The sequence below is a fragment of the Mesocricetus auratus genome, unplaced genomic scaffold (genome assembly GCF_017639785.1).
Source record: "Mesocricetus auratus isolate SY011 unplaced genomic scaffold, BCM_Maur_2.0 Super-Scaffold_100041, whole genome shotgun sequence".
Classification (NCBI taxonomy): domain Eukaryota; kingdom Metazoa; phylum Chordata; class Mammalia; order Rodentia; family Cricetidae; genus Mesocricetus; species Mesocricetus auratus.
Window position 1 is genome coordinate 9,881,810 of NW_024429218.1, and position 23,515 is coordinate 9,905,324.

Consider the following 23,515-nt stretch of genomic DNA (forward strand, 5'->3'; position numbering starts at 1 on the left):
TGTGTGTGTGTGTGTGTGTGTGTGTGTGTGTGTGTGTGTGTGTGTGTACTATAGTTTACAGTAGAAGTTGAAAAGCAACAGGAAAAAAATACATAGGAACTATAAGATATTAGGCATGAAGAATAAAGGTTGCCTAACTTAAATATTAAAAAATATAAACAGTGGGGGAAACCACAGCTGTGGCATTTACACAGCCAGACACTAGGGTGAACAAGATGCCCACAGAATCTTAGTTCCTGTCTAGATCATGTGGGGCCTGTGATTCTCGATGTTTTACTTGTTACAAGTACCTAAAGCCATTTGAGGTGCACATTTATTCCATGAAACCATTTATAAATTACTTCATTCATGGTTTCCATGAATGGCAGTGTTTCAGAGTGTCTTTCCAGTCGGGGACTCCAGCACCCCTTCAGGAAGAGGATGGCAGAAGATGCCATTGTGGGTCAATGTATACTGAGACAGCTAGGTAAAGGCTGTATTAACAAATGGAAAATGCTTTGTTTTACTTTCTCTACAACTGAACTCTCCAATGTAGGAAGGCTTTGGAGTCTGGTCCACCACAGACAACCGAAAATGAAAAGCGGGACACGGAGTAGCACTGTGTAGTGTTTTGGCAGTATGGTTCAAAGCACTCTTGTTGGCAAGAACAGGGATAAGCATGGTCTGGTGGTCAGGCACACTTGCTCCATGTCTGTGCTCCTGTCTACAGTGTCTTTCGCACTGGGAGTCACCACCATTGGCAGAAGGAAGCATACCTACCTGAAACAAATGCTGACGTCCATTCTGTCCAGGATGACGCCTGAAGAAGAGAAGGACTCCGTGGTGATTGTCTCTGTCGCCGACGTATGTATGGGAAACGAGGTTCTCTCATCTCTCTCTGTAGCCTCCAAATCCCACTATTCCATCATGGTTCTGTGTTTCTCTTAAAGGAAGCACCCTGCAGAAACTCTTGAGAGTCTAGGTGAAATACTCAGTGCTTATCAGGCACCACTGAGAAGCACTATGTATGTAAACATGAATCTTATGTAAGAGCCCGAATTGCATTTAGCGTATGATGCTTACATTGGGTAAAATACAGACATTATTCAATTCAATTATAAATTCAATAACTCAATTTTAAATTGTAAATTTCAAATAGAATGTTAAAACTGTTACTGTAGTGATAAAATCTTCCCAGCTAATAAAAGGTTGGTACATGCATTACTAAGTTCTGGTAAATACTGTTAATTGAAGGCTCCTTCCTAGGCCTGAGGGATTTCAAAGAATTGTTCTAGACGTTATTTATAACCTGGAAAACATCTCTGTAAAGCATGTGCCACTGTCATGATTTTATTTTTTTTAAATCACCTGCCTCCTTTTTATTATTTAAAGCAATTTTAAATTAAATATATTTGGATCAAATTCTTCCCTTCCCTGAAGTCCTTCCAGATCCCCTCCATGACACCTACCCTATTTTAAGTTCTTTCTCAAAAAAATGAACAAAAGGCCAATATAACAACAACCCCCAACCCAAGAAAACAGAATAAAACACCACCACCCCAAAATAAATAACATCAAATTAAAGCATGTGCATGCACACACACACACACATACACACACACACACACACACACACACACACACACACACACACACACAAACTCTGTGTAGTCCATTATATATTGGTCAATTACTCCTGGACATGGTGCCTGCCCTGGAGTGGCTTATATGTACCCAGTGTCACAGTGTCACTCAAGTGGAGAAAACTGATTTTACCTTTCCCAGCAAGTATAAAGGACAGTTCAGCTGTTAACCTTCACCCTAGTCACTAGGTTTTCTTTCCTTCATTTATTTATTTAAAAATATATAACAAAATAAAAATATAATAAGATGAAACAAAAACTATCACATTAAAGTTGGGCAAGTCAAATCAACAGAAGGAAAAGAGCCCAAGAGAAAGCACAAGAGTCAGAGACTCACTCGTTCTCACTCAGGAGTCCCACTCGTTCTCACTCAGGAGACCCACTCGTTCTCACTCAGGAGTCCCATAAAAACACTGAACTGGAAGCCATAAAGACAAAGGCAGAGGACCTGGTGCAGACCCATGCAGGCCGTCTGAGTGCTGCCTCAGTCTCTGTGAGTTCCTGTGAGCTTTGATCACGTGGGTGGATTTAGAAGGCCTTGTTTTCTTGGTGTCCTCCATCCCCTCTGGCTCTTACACTTTTTTTTAAACCTCCTATTGCGGGGAAGGAATCCTTGAGCTATGATGAAGGGTATGAATGAAAGAATGAGAACTTAAAGAAGACATCTTGACCAGTAATTAATAGATTCAGGTGTAGGTCTCCCCGATGGCTACATCAGTTTTTTTTTTCACCCCAACCCATACTGGTAATCACTCTATCATTTTGAAAATTTGAGTAAAACTGTATAGAATTGTGTATTAGTATCATAGACTTTGGGGGGAAGGAGCTGCCAGCAGGTATCACATTTTAAAATTCAAATTCTGGGAACTTGTCCTCAGGAGATAGGCAAGTGTCTGAAGAGAGCGACAGCATGAGGACTCAGCAAGCTAGTCAGGAGCACAGACTGCACCTGCGTGGTCACCCTCCAGGAACAGCCACTCTGCATGTGACCCTGGCAGCTCCTTGAACTTTTCCGTGCCTCACTTCCCTTGTAAAATCGGGGTGAGGTTGACATTAGCTAAGGTACTTCAAATGTCTGTGCCTGGAGTGCTACGGGGCTCAGAGTGAGTGTCAGACACACACTCATTCCAAGGGGTTTCATTTTAGGTGTGTAAGGGTGGCCCCACTAATTTGAGTGTGATTAATGTAGTGTCCCATACTTTAACACACAGAGAAGTGTGCCATAGGTTTTGTATTCAAGTAAGTGTTCTTTAACATAACTGTGTAGAAATTATTAGGTCACAATGACGTTTCACACACAAATTCCATGTAGCAAAGTGCTGTATTGATAAGACCCGCAAGACATCCTTAATTTCAGTGATTTTTCTTCTTCTTTTCAGACTGATGATTATTTAAATTATGTTGTTGACATGGTTAAAACAAAGTAAGTACTTTCTGATAAATTTTGACATCAGCCACGCTATTTTTATGTTATATGCTTTGCTGTCCAATAGTATTATTATTTATTGATTTATTCTCTTTAGTGAATCTGAGCCATGAGAAATGAGCCTGTGGTTTTTTTTTCTAATCTGCGAATTAACACAGATATGTGTATAGCACAAACTTTTTCCCGAGTTTGCAGACTTCATATTGGAATTCTATTTTCTTGCTATATCTGGCTTCACCTGCAGATGAGGGCAGGCAGGGGTGAGCCAGCTCTTCGGGGGTAGATAGGAGTAGAGAGCACGTGCCTAGCACAGAATGCCCTGGAAAGGCACAGAGGTCAAAGGGCAATGTGCAAGACGGTCAGAACTTTCAGTCTCTTTGGAGCATAGATCCTTGAGGTTAAGAAGGGAGGTGTGACAGCCACGGAGAGACTTGTAGGAAGGAATCTGCCATTTCCAACGACCAGGGCGGAAACACTGGCCCCTGAGCTGGGTCTGGCTAATGGGAGTACAGCCAGCAGTGATTCATCACCAAGACATTTACTCTACTTAGTAGTGGATAAGGCAAAAACAAGTGGGCAGGGACTTGTCAAGATCACAAGTGAAAAGAAAAGAAATTATCCAGTGCATATGGATGCTTGGGATGGAAAAGAAATTATCCAGTGCATATGGATGCTTGGGATGGAAAAGAAATTATCCAGTGTATATGGATGCTTGGGATTTGCTATATAGTTTCACAGATGGCATCAGAGGGGGCCCGCAGAAATGGCTGGGCTGATAAAGCACTTGCCTTGCAAGCCTGAGGACCAGAGTTCAGATCCTACATGGAAAATAAGCCATGTGGGCATGTCAGCCCACCTGTAATCCAGCGTAGGAGGTGAGGATGGAATCCCCGTGCAAGCTGACTGGCCAGACTGACTGAGTTGGTGAGCTCTCTAGGATTTAAGAGAGATCCTGCCTCTCTGCATAAGGTTGAGGGAAACCAAGGAAGACAACTAACATCAGCCCCAACTCACACGCACAAGCGTAGGAACATGAACACACACAAACACAGGATACTCATGCAAAAATCAGCAGCTTCAGAAATCGCTGTAGGTTTTTTTTTTAGCTGAAAATGAGGAATATGAGAAAATTATGTGAGTTGGTTTCCGAGGGGATCTAGTGTTGATGCTAGTGCAGGGCACTTTGAGCAATTGTTTTTAAATTGTGACAATGCAAAAATCAATTATTTTATTCTGTGTGAGTTAATGTGTGTGTGTGTGTGTGTGTGTGGTGTATTTACTGTATGAGTGCAGAGGCCAGGGGAGGATTTCTGTGCCCTGCTTTATCACTCTCTGCCTTATTTCTTTTGACACAGGGCATTTAGCTGTACCTGGAGCTAGACTGATAGCCCACAAGCCAGGAATGCTCCTGCCCCTGCCCTCCACCAGGGTTACAAGGATGCCCAAAGGCATGCCTGGTGTTTCGTGGGTTCTAGAACCCAAACAGATAGTCACACGTGTGCAGCAAGCAGTTTTACCCTGTGAACCATCTCCCCAGCTCGACTCCATCATTTCAGATGAACACGTTAAAGAACAAGTGATTTTAGAGATGTGGTGATGAGACTAGCACTGTGTTCTGTTGGCAGTTGTGGGTTCACTCTCTAACCCTAAAATTTTTCCTAAGTGAATATTTCTCAGTTGTTTTATGTCAGTTAGCGTAAATGTATACATTTCAATCCATGTTTAATTTCATAACATTTAGCTGAAGCATTTTGTCCAGATCTTCCATAGTAATGAGGAAGTGTGTTAGATTTGAATGGATCATAAATTTGAAACTGCTTGATAACTTTTAAAATACTAATGTTATATATGTAAAACTTTATTGGGACTGACCATAACTGTATTTTATACAGTTACTTCAAGGTTTTCCCTGACATATCAGTATGAAGAAGACTATTTGTGTATAATAGTGACTGTCAGTTCTAGAATAGTCACCGCAAGGACTTCTGATATAACATAAACAATCCAGAAATGTTTTAAAAACTCCTAGAAAACTGTCACCACCCAGGACTGCAAAGGTCTAAATCTCTCTCCATCAGTAAGGGGAAAGTGTACCACCAAACAGGGTGATGTTGTCTGCAGTGTCAACTTCACATCAACCTCCACAGCCCAAGATTTTCCACGAGTGTGGATGCTGGCCTTCATTTGCCTCTACTGTACTCAACTCCTACATATGGATTTTTGTTCTCAGCTAAACATAACTCCCCACTCCTTTCTCCTATACCAGTAGTTTCTGCTCTCTGAGGAGATACTAGAATTAATTCTTTTAAGTTTTACATTAGAAGGTGGGTGGAACAGCACACTATATAATCTTGGTACTTTGGAGGCAGAGGCAGGAGGACCAGCCACAGTCATTGTTAAAACAGCTACACAGCCCCCCCCCCAGCAGTAGAGCAAGTCAGGCCAAGTCTAGCTACCCATTCAGCCTAACTTCAGAAACTGCCCTGCTGCTGTTGAGTAAACAGCAATGTATTCATTGGGAAAGTGACCCTAGACAGTTGTTTTCTTATAGCCTCTTTCTTATTGTAGCTTATTCTCTCTCCTCTTGACTGTCAAAAGATGCCTTTGACTATCTTAAGAAAATCCACAGTATATATAATACTGTGGGAAATATGTTTAATAATTTGCATTCTAATTTTTAAATGTATCATTTATTTTTCTGTGTTCATGATATGGGGGCATGCATGCCACAGTTTGGGCATGGAGATCAGTGGACAACTCTGTGATAATTGGTTCTCTCTTCCACTTTTATGTGAGTTCCAGAGATGGAACTTGGGTCACTGGGCTTGTGGGACAAGTTTCTTTACCCATTGAGCTATCTGCTGGCCCATGTATTTTAGCCTCTCTTTTTTTCTGCTATATCTTTCATTAGTTTATAAATATTTTGACTAGGAACTAGTGCTTACATGTCATTGATATCAGGAAGCAACCTGTGAGATAATCCAAACCAATATGTTATGTGGACATGCACAAGGAGGCATTTGTAAGTATTTGCATTAGTTTGGTAAGCTTAGATATTCAACTATATTGGTGTTCAGCCTACCTTTACTTCTATTTCTAGATTCAAAAGACAAGTGCAATCTGGGTCCTTGGAAGTCATTTCAATCCCCACCTTTTTTTATCCAAGTATATTACTTGGCAAGAAAACAACGGAGGACTCAGACAGGTAGGTCAAAGAGTGGACCTGGAAGAGCCTACGTCCTGAGGATGTCCTGGAACAGGGACCTCGGAGATATTAACTCCAATATAGTGACATGGGGGAGCCAGCACCTGCTGTTGTCTGTGTTCTAGCTCTGAGTCCTAGTCCAATGGCATTTAGTTTTTAGCATGAAATCAGCCATCGCATCATTCCATGCCGATGGGCAGAAGGTAGGTATGAGGAGCACCATCCTTTCCATGCTGATTAATAGGAACACAGTGAAGAAGGCGGGGGCCTGGATTGGAGCTCATGACTCCTGGAAGCTACTCCCAGCTTTCCTAGACCCTAGTCATGCTAGACAGGTAAGCAGGCCTTTCTCCTTAATTTCCTCAACTTTGCCAATGCCTTCAATGAAATAGCACAGATACACAATGTTTAATAGACAAGCCAGATCATTTGGAAGTTATAAGAACAAAACACGACAGTATTTATGCAATAATAAAAGTTGAAACCTTTGTGTTGTGCAGATAAGTAATCATATGTTTCTGGCAATAAATACGGTATTGTGGGGAATGTACTGAGTTTATTTCTCAAAAAAATAATTTTCTGATACCCGTGAGAGGCCTGCCCCTTTTTGAGTGAATATGGAAAGGAGTGAGTTGAGGGGGAATGGGAGAGGGTGGAGGGAGCAGAAGAAGAGGGGAGGGAGGCTGTTGTCAGGATATAAAATAATTAAATAAATTAATTTTAAAAAAATGAGAAAGGCTTGCCAGAAATCTCAGGGGAAATCCCTTCCCTGAGAACCTACTACATGTTCTTATTGTATGGCATTATATCACATGTGGTGTGTTTGAGTCTCAAACTACATAAGGGTTTTTGCTCATCCCTGCGTTAGTGTCCCACTCTGTGTTCAGGAAGTTTCCCCAGGCTTTGCTGTCCTGCAGCCTCGCTTCCTCTATCCCGTCTTACCTTAGGCATGTTTCCCCCACCCCCACCCACCGGGTTGGTTCAGTCTGCCTTCTCTTAGACTGACTCTCCATGGTCAGAAGTCTCTGTTCTTCGTATGAGTCCAGTGTGTCCCATATGTCATAGAAGGTCCTTCATGCGGGGGGTTGGTCTCGGGCACCCTGCTTCCCTCCCCTTCCACATCTCAGTCTGTCACGGAGACATGCCAAGGCAAGACTTCAGAGCAGGGGCTTGTAGCAGTAACCCCTGGAGGAATGCTGCTTCCTGACTTCATCCCCAACGCAGTGGACTGGGCTCTCCAGCAGCAACCATTAGTCAAGAAAAGACCCCCACAGTGGCCTACAGGCCAGTTTGATGCAGACAATTCCCCGGTTGAGGGTCCTTCTTCCTAAGTTGACAATAAACTATGTAAATAGTAACTTGTTACTTGAATAAAAGTTTAGCTGAAATAGAAAACACATAGTCCATGCTGGTCTTGGTATAGCCGAGGCGGGTACTGCCCACTCAATAGAGAAGCTCTTTAGTGCAACTTTAGTATAAACATATTCATTATTATTCTATACTGTTCGGTCAGAAAATGTAAAAGTGTTATTTAATTACTGGAATAGGCTCATAAATGAATCTGCTATAATGAACATTAACAGATTTTCTTCTTTATTTTTAGTTGGAAAATGAAACAAGTATTGGATTTTTGTATTTTGATGCTGTATGCCCAACCCAAGGCCACATATTATTTACAGGTGAAAACTTGGTATACATGAATTTTAAACCAAGTCTTACTTACTTTTTCAATCCTTCCTCTAGTTCCTTCCTTTCTCCTTGTGTTGCTCCGCCTTAATCTGTAGCCGAACAAACAGGAAATATTTATAAAGTCAGTCTACCCAAAGGGAGCTTAAGACTGATTATGTCTTCTTGCTGTGCTCACTGTAGCAGAGGACATTACAGTTAGAGACAACAAACTGGAAAGAAAACCTAAAGCTCCCGGGGGGACACAGAAGTTGCCCTGTGTCCGTGTCTAAGCTGTCACGCTGTGGACCTACCTAGACTGCCGCCACACGCCACCCTCACTTTGTGAGTGGCGCTGTTGTACGCTACCTTAGTGAGGCTGTAGAATGAGTCCTCGTGCGTGTTGGCTTCCTTTTGGTCCCTTCAGATTGCCAGACAACAGTGGCAGGTCTCCTGTAATAAGCAACACACCTCACTACAAAGAGACATGTGCCCTCGTGTGGAGTTTTCAGAATTATCAGTAGAGGGCAGAGAGAAAGCCTGAAAGCAAGATCTCTCCCAAGACTGAAAGACAGACAACTTCAGCTCAGTGGCGACTCCGCAGAGCTCTGTCTCTTGCTCGTGCCCCCTGGATGTGACTGATGTGGGAAGCACATAGCCTAAGAACCTCACATCCTGTGTATAAATCAAGGACGGCTCTCACCCTCACCCCCTTCTCTAGGGAGGCCTCCTTCTAAGGATCCTTCTGACCAGCCAGGTGTGGGTAGGAACGGCCAGCTCCTTCCTGCCCCCTCTCACGAAGGACCACAGTAGCTACAGATAGAACCTGGCAGCGTTACCTCAAGCGCAGAGCAAGTCTGTGTCTGCTGCCTTCTTGATGTTTGTCCCTGCCCTAAATTACTGTGTTAAAGTCCTAGTTCTCAGATGCGTGGTATGAGGAGGCAGGACCTTTGGGTGTGACTCGGTCCTGAGGACAGAGTCCTGATGACTGGGATTAATGTTTTCATGCAGAAGGCCTCTTCTCTCTGTCAGAGAACACAGAGAAGACCTCCATGGAGACTGGGCCTCAGCAGCCTCCTCATCTACCAGCACCTGGGTGCTGGACTGCCCAGAATCCAGAAATGTTAGAATTAACCAACTTGGCTACTGTGGATAGTCCGGCCTGTGGAATCCTGGTATAACAATCAGGATGGACTGTCATCATCTTAATTAAAACTGAAATGTTGATGACAATTAAAATGAATTCTACGGAATCTCAAGGAGGACTTAAGTGGGATGTTCTGGTCAGCATTTAGGAGAAAAAAAAAGAGACACTTCAGGTCTTTTCTCATAGTCAGGGAATAAATCTGACTAACTGAGAATAGCCTTAATGAATTGACCAAAGATTATCATGTCACCAAAGACATTTCCAGTGTGTTCTATTGGAAGTATGTTTTTGTCTTTGAGATAATGTAAATTTAATGGAATAATTGGAGGTATTAATGCTGTTTTTTGTATTTGGCTTTTTTCCTCTAGCTTGAAGATGACATCATAGCAAAACAGATGTATTTTACAAAAATGAAAGATTTTGTAAATAGTCTCCCTTCAAAAAATTGGCTTTTTATTGAATTTTCAGAACTTGGATTTATAGGTAAGCCATAGTCTATTGTGTTCAATCCTGTTGGATTAAGCTCTTTCTTTCTCTTCTTTCTTTCCTTCCTTTCTTCTCTTTTCTAAGATGGGTTGACCTTGAACTCTCCATCAAGCTGGCCCTCAAAATGTTAATTCTTCTGCCTCATCCTAAGGGTTTGCTTGTATGTCTGTCTGTCTGTCTAGCACAGAATAGTTTTAAAACCTTTTAAGAACATATCTAATAGTTTGTTTGCTATACTGCTAAGTGGAAAGGCCTGGTCTGATTTCTGTATGGATAATATGACTTGGTAAAACCAGATTGGTGCTCTTGAATTACAGCTGACATATTTTGATCACTTTTTTTCTAGATAGATAATATAAATGGGAATATTAATGTATATATACATATCATAAAAACATAAAATTGGGTGCTATGAGTACGCACATGTTCAGTGATAAATATGTACTATCCCTTCTCTGTGTGGAAGAATGATGAAGGGCCCTTGTTATACTCTAGTTGGACAGTGTATGCTCAGGATACGTTAAACTCCAAATCCCACCCCAACATCTCAACCAACACACTGACCAAGGAAAAATCACAACTGACTCTCAGGGAAGTGAAGTCGCAGGGGAAGGAATTCAGGGCAGTGGCACTCAAGTGTCTCATTTCCAATGTGTCAAAGTTGCTACTCTTAGTAGAAATGGCGCAGCGGCTGGGAGATGGCTCAGTTGGCAAAGAGTCTGTTGTGTAAGCCCAGGGGCTCCAGTTTGGATCCCCGGCACCTGTACAAACATCAGGCATGGTGGAAGCCCCCAAGCCAGCTTTTGGGGAGGCTGGAGAGGAGGAGCCTGGAGCTCACTGGCCAGCCAGCCCAGCCGAATCAGTGAGTGAGGCAGAGAATGATCAAGGAAGAAACCCAATTCAAGGTCACTTGAGCCTCCCAAAGCAAGTGAGCACACACCACATGCATACACAACACACAAAAAGAAATAGTGTGTGAATTGTACCAGCCACAGAAAAGTTCCTGCGACGGTGCTCACCGTATGATTTTGGTTCCTGCAGTCATGATTTAGGTTTCCCTTTCTTCCTTCTTTGAAGTCTCTCCCCCCGCCCCCTTGAGCTTTGTGGTCTCAAGCTGGGTTACTGTGCCCCATGTCCAGAGGCCTGACATCAATTAATCCGTTGGGCATTCGCTCTTATTTTACTCTTTAGAAAAGAAATTCCAGCTTTCTACTTTAACTTTGACACTGTCTAAGTAGTTTTAAATTCTAACAGGTTCAAAATTGACCTGGAAACGAAAACATATCCAAGCAAAACGTCTGCTGTTTCTCCCGCTGACACCTGTGTTACATTTACATAGCAAGCCTTTTTCTAGTCCTTACAGTTTTTACCTCCAAAGCTACTTTTTTAACTCTCAAAATCTTGATCAATGCCCATCTCTGATCAGCTAATTAGCTTCTTACTGTTGCCATTTTTCTGCTACAACAGGAAAGAGAGCAGGTGTGAGTGTGCGCATGCATGCATGCTTGAGTGTATGTGTACATGAGTATGTGTTTGCATGTGTGTGTGAGTGAGTGTCGTGTGTGAGCGTGCATGTGTGCATGCATTCGTGCGTGTGTGTATGGGTGTGCATGTGCGCGTGTGTGTTCGTGTGTGTGCATGTGAGTGCCGTGTGCATGTGTGTGAGTGTGTATGCGTGTGCATGTGTGTGCATGTGTGTGCGCGTGTGAGTGCTGTGTGTGCGTGTGCAAGCGTATGTGCGTACGTGCGTGTGTGTGTGTGTGTGTGTGTGTGTGTGTGTGTGTATGTCCTACTCCCCTGCCTCGGGACCTGGGAGGGGAACTGCTCTATCTCTCAGGCTGCCGTGGTGGCTCTGTTAACACTTCCTCTAGGAAACCCAATAGTGCATGTGGCTCTGTGACCCCTATACACTGATTTATCTTTTTCTCCTTCTTTCAGTTTTCCTCCCACCCCCACCACCCACCCACCCACCGTCTTGTGGTCATTCAGGGGTCTGTGTAAAATACTTCCTCTGACTGGTGTGGAAACCCATTTGTTATTCATATGCTCACTCAATCACATTTCTCTCCTAAATTTCCCCTAACACTTTAAGAACTCAAGTGTATCTTACTTAGCCTTGGTGAACATAAGAAAAAGTACAAGTAACCACAAGACAGGTTGGAAAACCTGGAGTGAAATGTGTTTTAGCTACATTACTCTGAGAACTTAAAATCCTTGAAGAACTTCACTGCCTCAGACAGCAGTTAGGAGAGAGGGAGAGGGAGAGGAGGAAGGAGAGGGAGAGGAAAGGAGGAGAAAGAGAGAGAAGGAGAGAGAGAGGAGGGGGCACTCACATGTGTGACACTAAAGACGTATTTCAACTTCACACGGCCTTAATTTTCATTACTCTGGCAGCCAGAAACATGACCATGCTGAATAGTGAAAGCGTTTTGGGATGGGTCGGGACAGGATGGAACAGGAGTGGGTCAGGTATTCTGGCACTTGGGAGTCACAGAATACTGAGTGTTACACAGCTCAGGTGGAAAGGTATCCTGGAGCTCGGGAGCCAAGGACCACCACAGGTTGCAGTAAGCTTGGCAGCTTACAGCCTTGCCTCAGGGAAAGGCTTCTCCAATGTATCAGCTCCGCTCCAGCAGGACAGGCTTCCAGCTGTGGATGTTCGCCTCCTGTAGCAGTTTTGCTCCGCAGGAGGTTTCTCGGGCGAAGTTGCTACAGTTCAGCTCTGCTCCTGGAGAGCGGAGAGCGGAGAGCAGGGAGCCGGGAGCAGAGTGTAACAACTCCGCTCTGCCAAGAAAGGTTTCCCGGGCAAGTGTTACAGGGCTGCTCACTCTGCTCTGCTCTGCCCAGGGTCACCTCTGCTTGCTCTGCTCTGCCCAGGGTCAACTCTGCTCTGTCGCCCCCGCAAAAGAAGATCTTCACCCGAACTCATCTAAAGGGGTTTATTGGAAGGCAGCTGGACCAGCCAAGCTGAACATACACAGGGTTTATATAGGGATTCTTGGGGTTGGGGAAGTTTTTCCAGAGTAGGGATTGGTCCGATTTCAGTGCTGAGCTCAGATTGGCTAGAGCTCTGCTCCGGGATTGGTTACTTTTTTACACAGGATTAGAGTCAGATTTGGCTCTGGTTTCAGGGCCAAAGTGTGTTTCTTTCTCTGGTCCTTTTTAGCCTTTTGGCTCCAGTTTTAGGGCCAGGGTACATTTCTTTCACTGACTCTGATTCCAGGGACAAAGTGTGTTCCTTTGGCACTGGTTTTAGGGTCAGGGTACATTTCTTTGGTTGTGGTTGCAGGGCCAAAGTGTGTTTCTTTGGCTCTGCTCAGGGTGTGTTTCTTTGACTGGTCCCTTTTCCCTACAAATAGAGCCTTGCAGCTCCCTGGTAACAGAAGAGGACATATATTAACATTTTCATCATTCAACTCAACATCAGCAAGTAGCTAAAATACAATTGTACATTTCATAATAAGTGACCCACAGAGCCTCAAAATCCAAAGGAAAATGTATGTGTCTGCGGCACCCACGCCACAAGCAACTCCAAGGTATCAGGAAAAGAAAGACCAGAGTCCACTTGTTTGTACTAAGAGAATGCATGTGCTGCCTTTATTGCCGAGAGAGAGAGAGAGAGAGAGAGACAGAGACAGAGACAGAGACAGAGAGACAGAGACAGAGACAGAGAGAGTGTGTGTGTGTGTGTGCGTGTGTGTGTATGTTACAAATGCTAAGAGAGAGAAAGATCTCCCTTGTAGGAGGGAACAGTCTTATATACAGGCTTACAGCACAGTGGAAAAACCCAAGGTGGAAGAGAGATGTTTTCCTTCTGCTAGATGTTGATGTCAGAGGGTCAAGGCCAGGGCAGGATGCCAGGACTAGAAAACAGGATGGACTTGTTGACTGACCAGCAACTCACAGAGACCCCATGGGGGCTGGGGCCCAACATATCCCCCCTTCCTTCTTTATATATAAATTAGCACCTATCTCAGGTGACTAGGACGTTAATGCCAACCTTACCCGTCAATGGAGAAATCACCCAGACTGTATGACCCTCCTGTCTTAGGTTGGCTGGCATCCCCTTAGTCTCATCTGTCATTGGCTGCTTAATATTTTTGTAGGCTTAACCATAGTCAAGCTGAGGGATTCTCTGTGGTCCTCGGGTGACAACTCAAGCCTGGGCTGGTCTAGCACTGAGGCACCTTAACCAAATGAAGCATATGATAATAAGTCCTATGGCTACAAGGCCCAGAGATGGGGACTCGACCCATTCTTTGATTAAATGGCCTGCCATCTGGGATTTCCTAAGGATGATCTCTCCAGAAAATGGAGGAACCAGGGCTTCATTCATCCTAATATTTTGATTGGCCAATTGATGAGTATAAACTTTGGCAGGGGTAACACAAATGTGCGCCTGGGTAGGCGAACAGGGTTAAGGATGTCAAATTCCTACCTGGACTAAGTTATTTAAGGAGCTCTGAGTGCTGAGAGCCTCTGTTACTTCCCCTGCTGGTTTATTCACTATAGTTACAGACTGTGAGATGGCAGTCCCAGATACAATGGCTGCTGAGCAGCAATAGCAACAGCTACAATCACCTCAGCAGTGATGCCAAAGTCTCTTTTTTTGCTGCATTAAGGCCAGTTGCATCTCTCCAGAAAAATACATTGGCATAGACGTGATTCCAGAAACAGGAACCACCAAGGCTGATATTTCAAGTGGCTGTGTCCTGTTCAAATACTGAAAAGGGGCTTTTGCCACTCATCACGGTCCATACCAGTGTCCAGTTGTTTTAAATGGATCCTTGTCGCCAAAGGGAAAAACTGGCAAAATAAATTTTATTGTTTCAAGGTATGTCAAGGGCAGACTGTTAATCTTCCAGTTCTCTGTTGGCTTCACGGGTCCAGGAGGTTGATGCAGCAGGCCTGTTGAAAAACTGGAAATCTAGAACCAGCTATTTCCTTTCTTTCTCAGGCTGTAGATTCAATAACATCAAGGGTCAGGAACACTGGTTTAGGAGATCTCACTTGAACTGGCTTGGGCAGGCTCCCACGGTCTCAGGTCCAATTTTTCTCTGCTCCATGCATCTTACCAAATGTTTTGACAGTCGCCGAGTTTTATTCTTTTCCTGCAAGAAAACACAAACACACCCTCAATCCCAAATTAGGGCAGAATCGGGTCTTCTCCACTGTCTAGCGCATGAATGTCTCCATTTGACCTGAGCAATAGTCACTCAAGTTCCATCATGCCAGAATCTGTCTGCAGCAGATTGCTCACTAGTATCCACACTTTAAAACATTTTTAAATGAGGACTGCATGATTTAATGAACCATGTTGGGGCTGGAGACATTACTTCCCCTTTTTTATATTTTTATTTTTGAAATTTTGTTGGAACTGTTTGTTAACACTTATTGATGTTGGACTATACTTTTACAGTAGAAGGACTTGTCTACTCTCCTTAGTTAACTATCTAGGTGAGCTGGGATCACTCTCTAAATTACTAGTAGATGTCCTTTAAAAAGGACATAACCATTGAACATTTTCCAATAACTTTTGAAAATCACTCAAAGATTGTAAACTATACTATGTCCCAAATAATTTTTGAAAATTATTTGAGGTTTGTAAGAACTCTTTCTAATCCAATCCGCAATCTAATTTGTAAAGCTCTCGCCTAATTTGTATCTACACCGACTCCTTTGTAGGTGGTGTATAACAGGATAGCAGTTTTTCGGAGGCTTCTTCTCAAAAACCTTTTTTCTTTTTAACCATAAAAATTTTGGAGACTTTCTGTATCCTCTCCTCTACTAAACTCTGTAGAATCTTTTATATAGATTTCTTTGGCTCTTGGGCCATGTTGTAGGCTTTTGTTATTTTTCCACTGACTAGCTTTGAGGACTCAAAACGTCAACCTTTCCTGTTAAGACTTTGACTGGCTGGATGCTCTTTTTGGCTATATCCAAAGCAATTTAGGTAGCTTTTTAACTATCTCCAAAGTAACCTAAGTATCCTTTTAATCATATCCAAGGCAATTCAAGTAGTTTACATTCACACATTCCCAATCACATTTCATATATACCAGTGTGGCCACACGGTACATACAGAAATACATACATCTTTTAGGCATCCTTTTTCCCTAGGTCATGATTAGTTTGTTGAAATGAAATTTTCTCACTTGAAATCTCTTGTGACAGAACAGCTCCAGCCAATCCTTGAATCAAAACAAAAGGTTGAAAAAGGCCCTCATGGCCTTCACCATTTTTCCATTTCTAATCGCCAATATTCTGTTGTAGCTAGGCAATTTGAGAGGAGTTACTAGGTAACAATAACATCAGGTCCTTTGCCAAAGATTTGCAAACTTATCTTATATGCCCTTATAGTAAGCTCTAGGATGCAATCTATCTAAGGCTTGCTGTTTTGTTTTTAAGGCAATTTCCGTCTTCTTTAGTAAGGGTGTAGGAAAAATCAGAATCAGGAACCCTCTGTATGATATCCATTCAAGTATTTTAATTTGTCTAGCCTTAAAGTAATTTTTTGAGGCCTTAAAACTAATGAAAGGAACACTAAAGGTAAATTGTACAATCGTTAGGATGTAAACCAACAACCAATAAAAACCAGTCTTTCTGAATTCCTACCAGAGTGAGCAAACCCAGATGTGGGGCACCTATGATGTTCACAGTTTTACTGACCTCTCTCAGATCCTGCAAAAGGTGTCATTTTCCTAAATTTTTCTTGCCGCATCTCTGTCCACTCCTGTATGGTGATATGTAGGGCCTGTGTCTTCTCCTTATCCACTTGGACATAATCTACCTTCTCATCTGATGCGGCAGATGATGTGGATGGCTTGCGGTGAGGGCTCGGGGAGCCCGGCTGCCAGTACTCTTCTTCAGAGCTGGGCTGTTGGTGCCACTGGGGACAGGGGACGCAGACACTGGGTTTTGCATAGGGACATAGCTCTCCTTGATGTCTCCTGAGTCTGTGCTGGTGATGTTTTGTGTGGAGATGGGACAGCAGTACTGGGAGGGGCTGGAGTTAAAGGCGTGATTGACCCTGGACCAAGACTTGGTGACAGGCAACTTGAAAGGGAGCTCATCGGTGACAGCATTGTTTCTCAGGTCAAAGGGTGTTGGTTTTGTTTTCCCATCAGGCTTGAGGTTGCGATTGACTGGGGGTGGCTGGAACTCACTTCCTGGGTTGGGGTGTCTATGAATAGGAAGGGCTGTGGATGGGTAGCCTGGAGGGTCAAAGTGATGGGGCCCTGGGCTCATGGGCACATAGTTGTCACCAGAGCTGGCACTGTCTGAACGACCTACGATAGTTGTCCCTGGAGATTTAGCAGACCAGCTGGTGCTCTCTCTGCCTCGTGTTGGGTACTTGTAAGTCTCACAGGAAGAGGCTCGGTGGAGTCGCATGTTGTCCATTGCAGGGAGGGTATTGTGCCTGGGGATAGTAGCAGCTACAAATTTGTTATTTTCGCTGACTGGGGGTCTTTGCTGAGGGCTGCCCCACCGACGTGTTTTGTCTGACTTGCCTGACTTGGCTTGGGGGGCCGGGGTGGGGGAGCTATGGCTGAGTCTCCAGGAGTGGCCATTGTGTCCAGTGTGAATGTTCTAGGGATTCAGTAGGCTGAGAGCAGGATGGTTGGAACCTCCGTATTGTCCACTAGGAGATTCCCAAACTCCCGACACAGGGTGTTGCCGGATGTCTTAAAGGTGTACGCATCCTCATTGTCTGTCTCAGACCCTGTGAGGCTGCCCTTGGTGTGGCTATGTGAAGCCATGCTACAGGAGAGGTCATAAGTACTGTCCTTGAATTTTATATTGTGTCGGCTTGGCTTGGGAAGGCTATAGAAGCCATAGACTTGCCCGCTGACTCCGTTGATACAGTGTCCACTGCCCTGGGCAGGTTTTTATATGGCCCTATCACTCTTCTGTTGAGTACCCTGAGAGAAGCTGACAGTCCTTGTGTTTTTTGTCTTTTGGCTTGTGCACTGGTGTAAGTAGAGATACTCTTAAGGTGCGCTGGTGGGCAAGGCAGGCTGGATGTGGTTTGACATAGGGGGCTCAAAAGTGGGATGGCCAGGGTGTGAAGGGGCTGAGGACTTCCTTTTGAAGCCGCAGATCTGGCAGATGCTCTGGACCCACTTATTCATGTCTGTCTCAGCCACCAGGTAAAAGGTACGCTCACTGGTCTTGATATCAAACACAAAACTATCTTGAAGCTCTTTTTTGTTGAAGGTCAGGCCTGCATTCACCTGCTCACAGAAGTTCAGGTTGATGATCCTGAGGGGTTTGTTGGCGTGTTTATTCTTGTAGTATTCTAGAACATCCATCTGGCCACTCCGCAGGATAAACCAGCGTTTCTTTAGCCAGCGGGCGTACACCACATCATTGCTGCCACTCATGTTGCCGGCTGACTGGAGCCCACAATTCTACTAACTGTTGTGCTGGTACCTTGTCTCTTTAACAATTTTGCTAACTGTTCTTTAACAATTTTATAAACTGTTTTGCTGGCACCTTGTTTCTCTGACAATTTTGTTAACTGTTCTTTAACAGTTTTACAGTTTTGCTGGTACCTTGTCTCTTTCTGAGGATGATCCCTCAGGCAAAAGCCTTAAGATTTACTCAATCCACCCTCCAACTGAGGGCGATCTCTCAGGTTCCCCTTTCTTTCCTGACCTTGGTATCAGGCGAAGGCCTGGAGATTTAACCTGGTACCCCTAACTTGGTACCCTTTTCCAGTACACCCTCATAGCCTTACTTGTTGGCCAGCCTTTGAGGGCAATCTCTCAGATTCCTCTTTCTTTCTCAAACTCAGTAGATCAGGCGAAGGCTGGAGATTAATTCAATACACCTTCTCCTTAGAAGGTAATCTCTCAGGCAACAGCCTGGAGATTTGCCCATTCAGTTTTACTGTTAGAAGTTGAGGTACCTGTTACTAAATCTTTTCTTTTTCTAGTCTCTCCTCTCCTGAGTCTTCTTTCTGGCTGATCTTTCTCAGTCTTTCCAAGTCTCTCTGGATCTCGGTGGGGCCTCCAAGGTAACAGGAAAAGAAAGACCAGACGTCCACTTGTTTGTACTAAGAGAATGCATGTGTTGCCTTTATTGCCGAGAGAGAGAGAGAGAGAGAGAGAGAGAGAGAGAGAGAGAGAGAGAGAGAGAGAGATCTCCCTTGTAGGAGGGAAAAGTCTTATATACAGGCTTACAGCACAGTGGAAAAACCCAAGGTGGAATAGAGGTGTTTTCCTCCTGCTAGATGTTGATGTCAGAGGGTCAAGGCCAGGGCAGGATGCCAGGACTAGAAAACAGGATGGACTTGTTGACTGACCAGTGACTCACAGAGACCCCGTGGGGGCTGGGGCTCAACAGTGTCCATCTAACTTACTAAATGGGCCAAGTTATGTTACATACTTTCAATCAAGCATCCAACTGGATCTCTTCAATTCAGTTTTCATTTTAAAATTCAGAACTCGGTGTTTTAGAAAGAAAAACTAAAACAAACTGGGCCTACTTGACCAGATTTTTAAAAATACAGTATATCTTTAAGAACCATAAACCTAAAATAGTACTCTTATAATTGCCTGTTTAAACAATTTTCAAATTTTGAAATATTCAGTATTTTAGTAAAAACTTAGGATGAAAGGTTACTATGTAGCAGGCTCATTGAGGGCTGCAAGGTCAGGTGAGTCCTCTGTGTAGAACTCAGAGAGAGGCCTTTCACGTTCGCCGTTCTGTAGCCTGCTGCCCTTCCCTTTGAGTGACTGAGATAAATGCTGAGTTCAAAATGATGTCCTGAGAGAGTGGCTCAGTGTAGGGCTGCTCACATACCCTCCCCTCAACAGTCTGAAGCAAATGTGATGTTCTGCATTGTTGTCTCCAACCTCTGTAATGTGATAAAGTTCTGTTTGCTCCTTTGGATGGAACACACAAGGCTCATGTCACAGACGTGTCCATGAGTTTGCTTTTTCTCCACAGGAAAACTCTTTCAGTCGAAGGACCTGCATGACTTTGTACATTTTTTCTTGATGTTCTACAAAGTGAAGCCCATAGATATACTTTTAAATGACATTTTCCTGGTGAAGATGTGCAACCTGGGAGAGCATATTGTAAGTGTCCCTGGTGAGGGTGAGCAGCGGGGGACTCCCTGCATGAGAGTCCCTGGTGAGGGTGTGCAGCAGGGAACACCCGCATGAACTGCCAGACCAAGGAAATACCATCATATCACACTATCACTGCAATATTTTTAGTAACAAAAATAATGATCTGATGAGTGCAACAGAACATTAAGCTTCTGTATCCTAAATTTTGCTGACATCACCATAATATTAAATGAAATGAGGATCCAAAATAATGCTAAGAAAAGTTACAACATGGAGAAAAAAAAACAAAAAACAAAACAAAACAACAGCAACAAAAACCAAGTTCCTAAAACAACTAAAAGAACAGAGGTAAACACACAGAAAAATAATAATGCATATATCCAAGAGTTTCAATATTTGTATTAAGTGTGTCTGTCCAAAATGATTCTCTCTCTCTCTCTCTCTCTCTCTCTCTCTCTCTCTCTCTCTCTCACACACACACACACACACTCACCGACACACTGTCTCACACACACACTTTCATACATGTACACTGACAGACACACTCACACACATACACTCACACAGACTGCCACACACATACACCCACACCCACACACACACACACACTCCCTGTCTCTCTGTCTCTCTCTGTCTCAGACATACATATACACATACACTCTCTCTCACACACACACTCTCTCACACATGTATATTCACAGACACACTCTCACACACTCACACAGACTCTTTCAGACACACACACACACACACACACACACACACACACACACACACGGTGACAGTGGGGAACCAAGATAAAAACAGGGTAAATTCCACATGAACATAGCTACAAAAATTCCGAACTAAGCAACAGTGAATTAAAACAAAATGATGAATTTGAATTTAAATTAAATTAGATTAAAATCACATACAATGCAATCTGTGCATTTAAATTTTTAAGGAGGGGCTAGCGAAATAACGCAATGATGAAGCACTTGCCAAGCACGTATCTCCCTAGGTTCCTTACCAACCCTACCACCGAACACAACAAAATCCAAACATCCCAGCCAAACAAAAAGAAGTTTTAAGGAACAAAGATGCAAGAATCATGTGACAAGATTAACTTTCAGACAAATGGGAATAGGACAGAGTTTGGGCTTCAGCAAAATGACACACACCTGTGCCGTGAAAGGAGCTCTCCAGAGGCGGGCATGGCAGGAGGGTTTCTGTAAGCCAAAAAGCCCTGCTTTGTATCACCATATGTAAAGGGCTCCTAAGAGCTAATAATGGCTAAATAAACAGTCTAAGTCTGAAAGAGGCTGTGGAGAGGTGGCAGGGTGACTCAGCATCCAGAGCACTTGTCCTTGCAGAGGACCCAGGCTTGGGTCCCAGAACCCACGTGGCTCACAAGGCCCTGTCACTAACAGTCCAGGGATCCAGTGTCCTCTTCCGGCCTCCACGGGCACAGCACACACAAGCATCTAAAACAGACATGTAATAAAATAAATCTTCACAGATGAGGACAAGCCCAAGTTAGCCAAGGCATTTACGCTCTCTCACCACCTGTGTAACAGATGAAGCCCTGTTTATCAGCTGTGCTGGGGGATTAGGAACAGGTGGGGACCGGCCAGGCAAGCCACATTGCTTTCCTATTGGAAATTTTCTAAAACTAGGTTCAATATTTCATATTTGACAGCATGTTTAACTGTTTGAGCGATTTTATCCCATGTTAGTTTAATTTCCATACCCTTATTTTTTGCTGGGTTATTCTTATGTAGGAAGACCCCAGAAGGGAATATTCTTGCCAAATTTTAAATACTAGTATAGAACTCTGAACAAAACTAATCTAAAAAGATCCTATAGGCAATAAATGTGGTAGAAAGTAGTACTGGAGTCTGTGTGAAGATGGCGGCTTGCCCTTTCCCCAGAGGCACTGTATGCACCGAAAGAAGGAAGTCCGAGTTCAGTACAGACCGTCTCTGTTCCAGCACGTGGGCATCCAGTCATCATTTCCTGGGCGAGAACAGTACCGCAAGGTAAGGCTCTGGGATAGAACTTGAGTGACATAGCCTCAGTGAACCTAGAGACCTTTAGAAAGGAGGAGGTGACGACTGTGACAGCCAGCGTGTCATTGTGAAGCTTATTATAGAGTTATCTCCCGAGAGCCCAAGTCATCTACCACATAAAAAGAATTCGGTCTACACACATTTATTCTTTCTAGCTGTCTAATCCAAATAAGATTTAGGAAGTGTTTCGGAGGGAAAGAAAAAAAGTACAGCAGCTGTCACTATTTTAGCCTAAAATAAACATTATTAGCAAGGATGTTTCAGAAACATCCTTGTAAATGTAATCAGTATGTTTATTTAAATAACTATTGACCAGAGGGGGGAAATCATCACCGTGTAGTGTCCAGGCATTCTTAAATTTCTCATCAGTTTTGGAAACCCTGTTGTCGTCGCTGTGACACGATACCCGAGAGAACCAACTTCACACAGGGTAAGGTTTATCTCGGCTCACAGTTCCAGCAGGGTCAGCCCAGGCTTTCTCAGCCCCCTCGCTTTGGGGCCACGGTGCAAACATGTCACGAGGAAAACACAGGGCAGGGAAACTGAGCATGGAAAGAAGGACCTGGGTTCAGAAGTGTCCATCCCTTGGGTCCATCTGTTACAGGTTTCCCCACCAGCCGCCAGGGCTGGTGACCGAAGCTTCACACTGATGAGTCTTTTGAAATCCCTGGTAGTGGGTTTCTCCATCGATGCAATAAGCCAAATCAAGGCCAAAGGATTTGATCTGAGCAAAGCAATTCCCGGAGAAAGGAAGCAGGAGAGAAACTTCTCTAGGAGTCTAGGGGCAGGGTCTTAAATACCCTGCAGGCTGGGTCTTGAGGAGCTCCAGGTGAGGAGCTGGCCCTTGGCGGCTTTCCGGGAGGGTAAGGTTTGGAATGTGAGGAATGGGGCTGAGTTCCCAGCGGAAGATCTGGCCAGGGTTTAGAATGGGGCTCAGGCTGGAGATTCTCAACACACAAGTGTGCCTTTGGGATGTTTACCCAAACCTTAGTGGCATCTAGATGGCTAAGAAAAAACAGTTCAGGTTACAAATAGCACGAGTTTAGTCGTGGTGACTGCAGAGTGGATGTGTGATCCTGGGGAACCCCACACTCTGTTTTTTTCCATGTGTAAACTGGAGAATTTAGTCATCCAAAAGACTTCTTACCACTTGTTACCACTGGAACACCACCGGCATCCTTGCCGTTAGTGTCGTCACACACTGAAGGAAATTGTTACATAGATTCTTGGTCAGCTGAAATGGAAGTGCACACATCTATCCGGCTGACCTTAAGGCCTTTTCTTTCTGGCTCTCTGTGGCAATGAATTGCACTGCACTCATTGTAGGGAGTGGACACCGCCAGTGTTGGGCCCCACCTGTCAGCGAAGGTACAACATAAAACCAAGATCAGACCACACAAAGCTCAGCCACGGGGACACAGAAGGAAACCTGTCTCTGCCATGTCGGTTTGGGCGGGGTTATAACGGGATTCTTTTTTCACTTTACGGATTTTGCCTGGGAAAATACTTTAATCCAGCCGAGCAGTGGTGGTACACGCCTTTAACCCAAGCAGAGGCAGGTGAATCCCTGAGTTCATCGCCATCCTGGTCTACAGAGTGAGTGAGTTGTAGGACAGCCAGGACTGCACAGAGAAATCCTGTCGAAAGAGAAGGAGAAGGAGAGGAGGAGGAGGAGGAGGAGGAGGAGGAGGAGGAGGAGGAGGAGGAGGAGGAGGAGGAGAAAAGAAAAGAAGAAAAAAGATTTTAATCTAACCTTGGTAAATCATAGTGGATTAAAATAAATGAGTACATAATATCTTACATTTAGATATCATAATGTCGGTATTGTCTCTCTTGT

The 23,515-nt window shown here is 44.0% G+C and overlaps 1 protein-coding gene and 1 pseudogene across 5 annotated transcripts in view; one reads left to right on the plus strand and one right to left on the minus strand.

The window, feature by feature from the left end:
* The window catches only part of Mgat4d (MGAT4 family member D), a 44,633-nt gene that overhangs the window by 16,069 nt on the left and 5,049 nt on the right, over window positions 1-23,515 (plus strand). For 4 of the 5 annotated variants that reach the window (XR_005872797.1, XR_005872798.1, XR_005872799.1 and 1 more), the window contains exons 4-11: window positions 710-843; window positions 3,002-3,045; window positions 6,149-6,253; window positions 7,857-7,932; window positions 9,434-9,548; window positions 19,506-19,636; window positions 21,541-21,648; window positions 22,283-22,507. Coding sequence is in view for 2 of the 5 variants with exons in the window: in XM_040734845.1 (XP_040590779.1) it covers window positions 710-843; window positions 3,002-3,045; window positions 6,149-6,253; window positions 7,857-7,932; window positions 9,434-9,548; window positions 19,506-19,636; window positions 21,541-21,648; window positions 22,283-22,474 (905 nt within the window). In the remaining 3 variants the exon portion in view is untranslated. The remainder of the gene's footprint in view (window positions 1-709; window positions 844-3,001; window positions 3,046-6,148; window positions 6,254-7,856; window positions 7,933-9,433; window positions 9,549-19,505; window positions 19,637-21,540; window positions 21,649-22,282; window positions 22,508-23,515) is intronic. The other variant, XM_013118866.3, reaches the window with a different exon arrangement.
* On the minus strand, window positions 16,213-17,935 carry LOC110342338 (annotated as a pseudogene).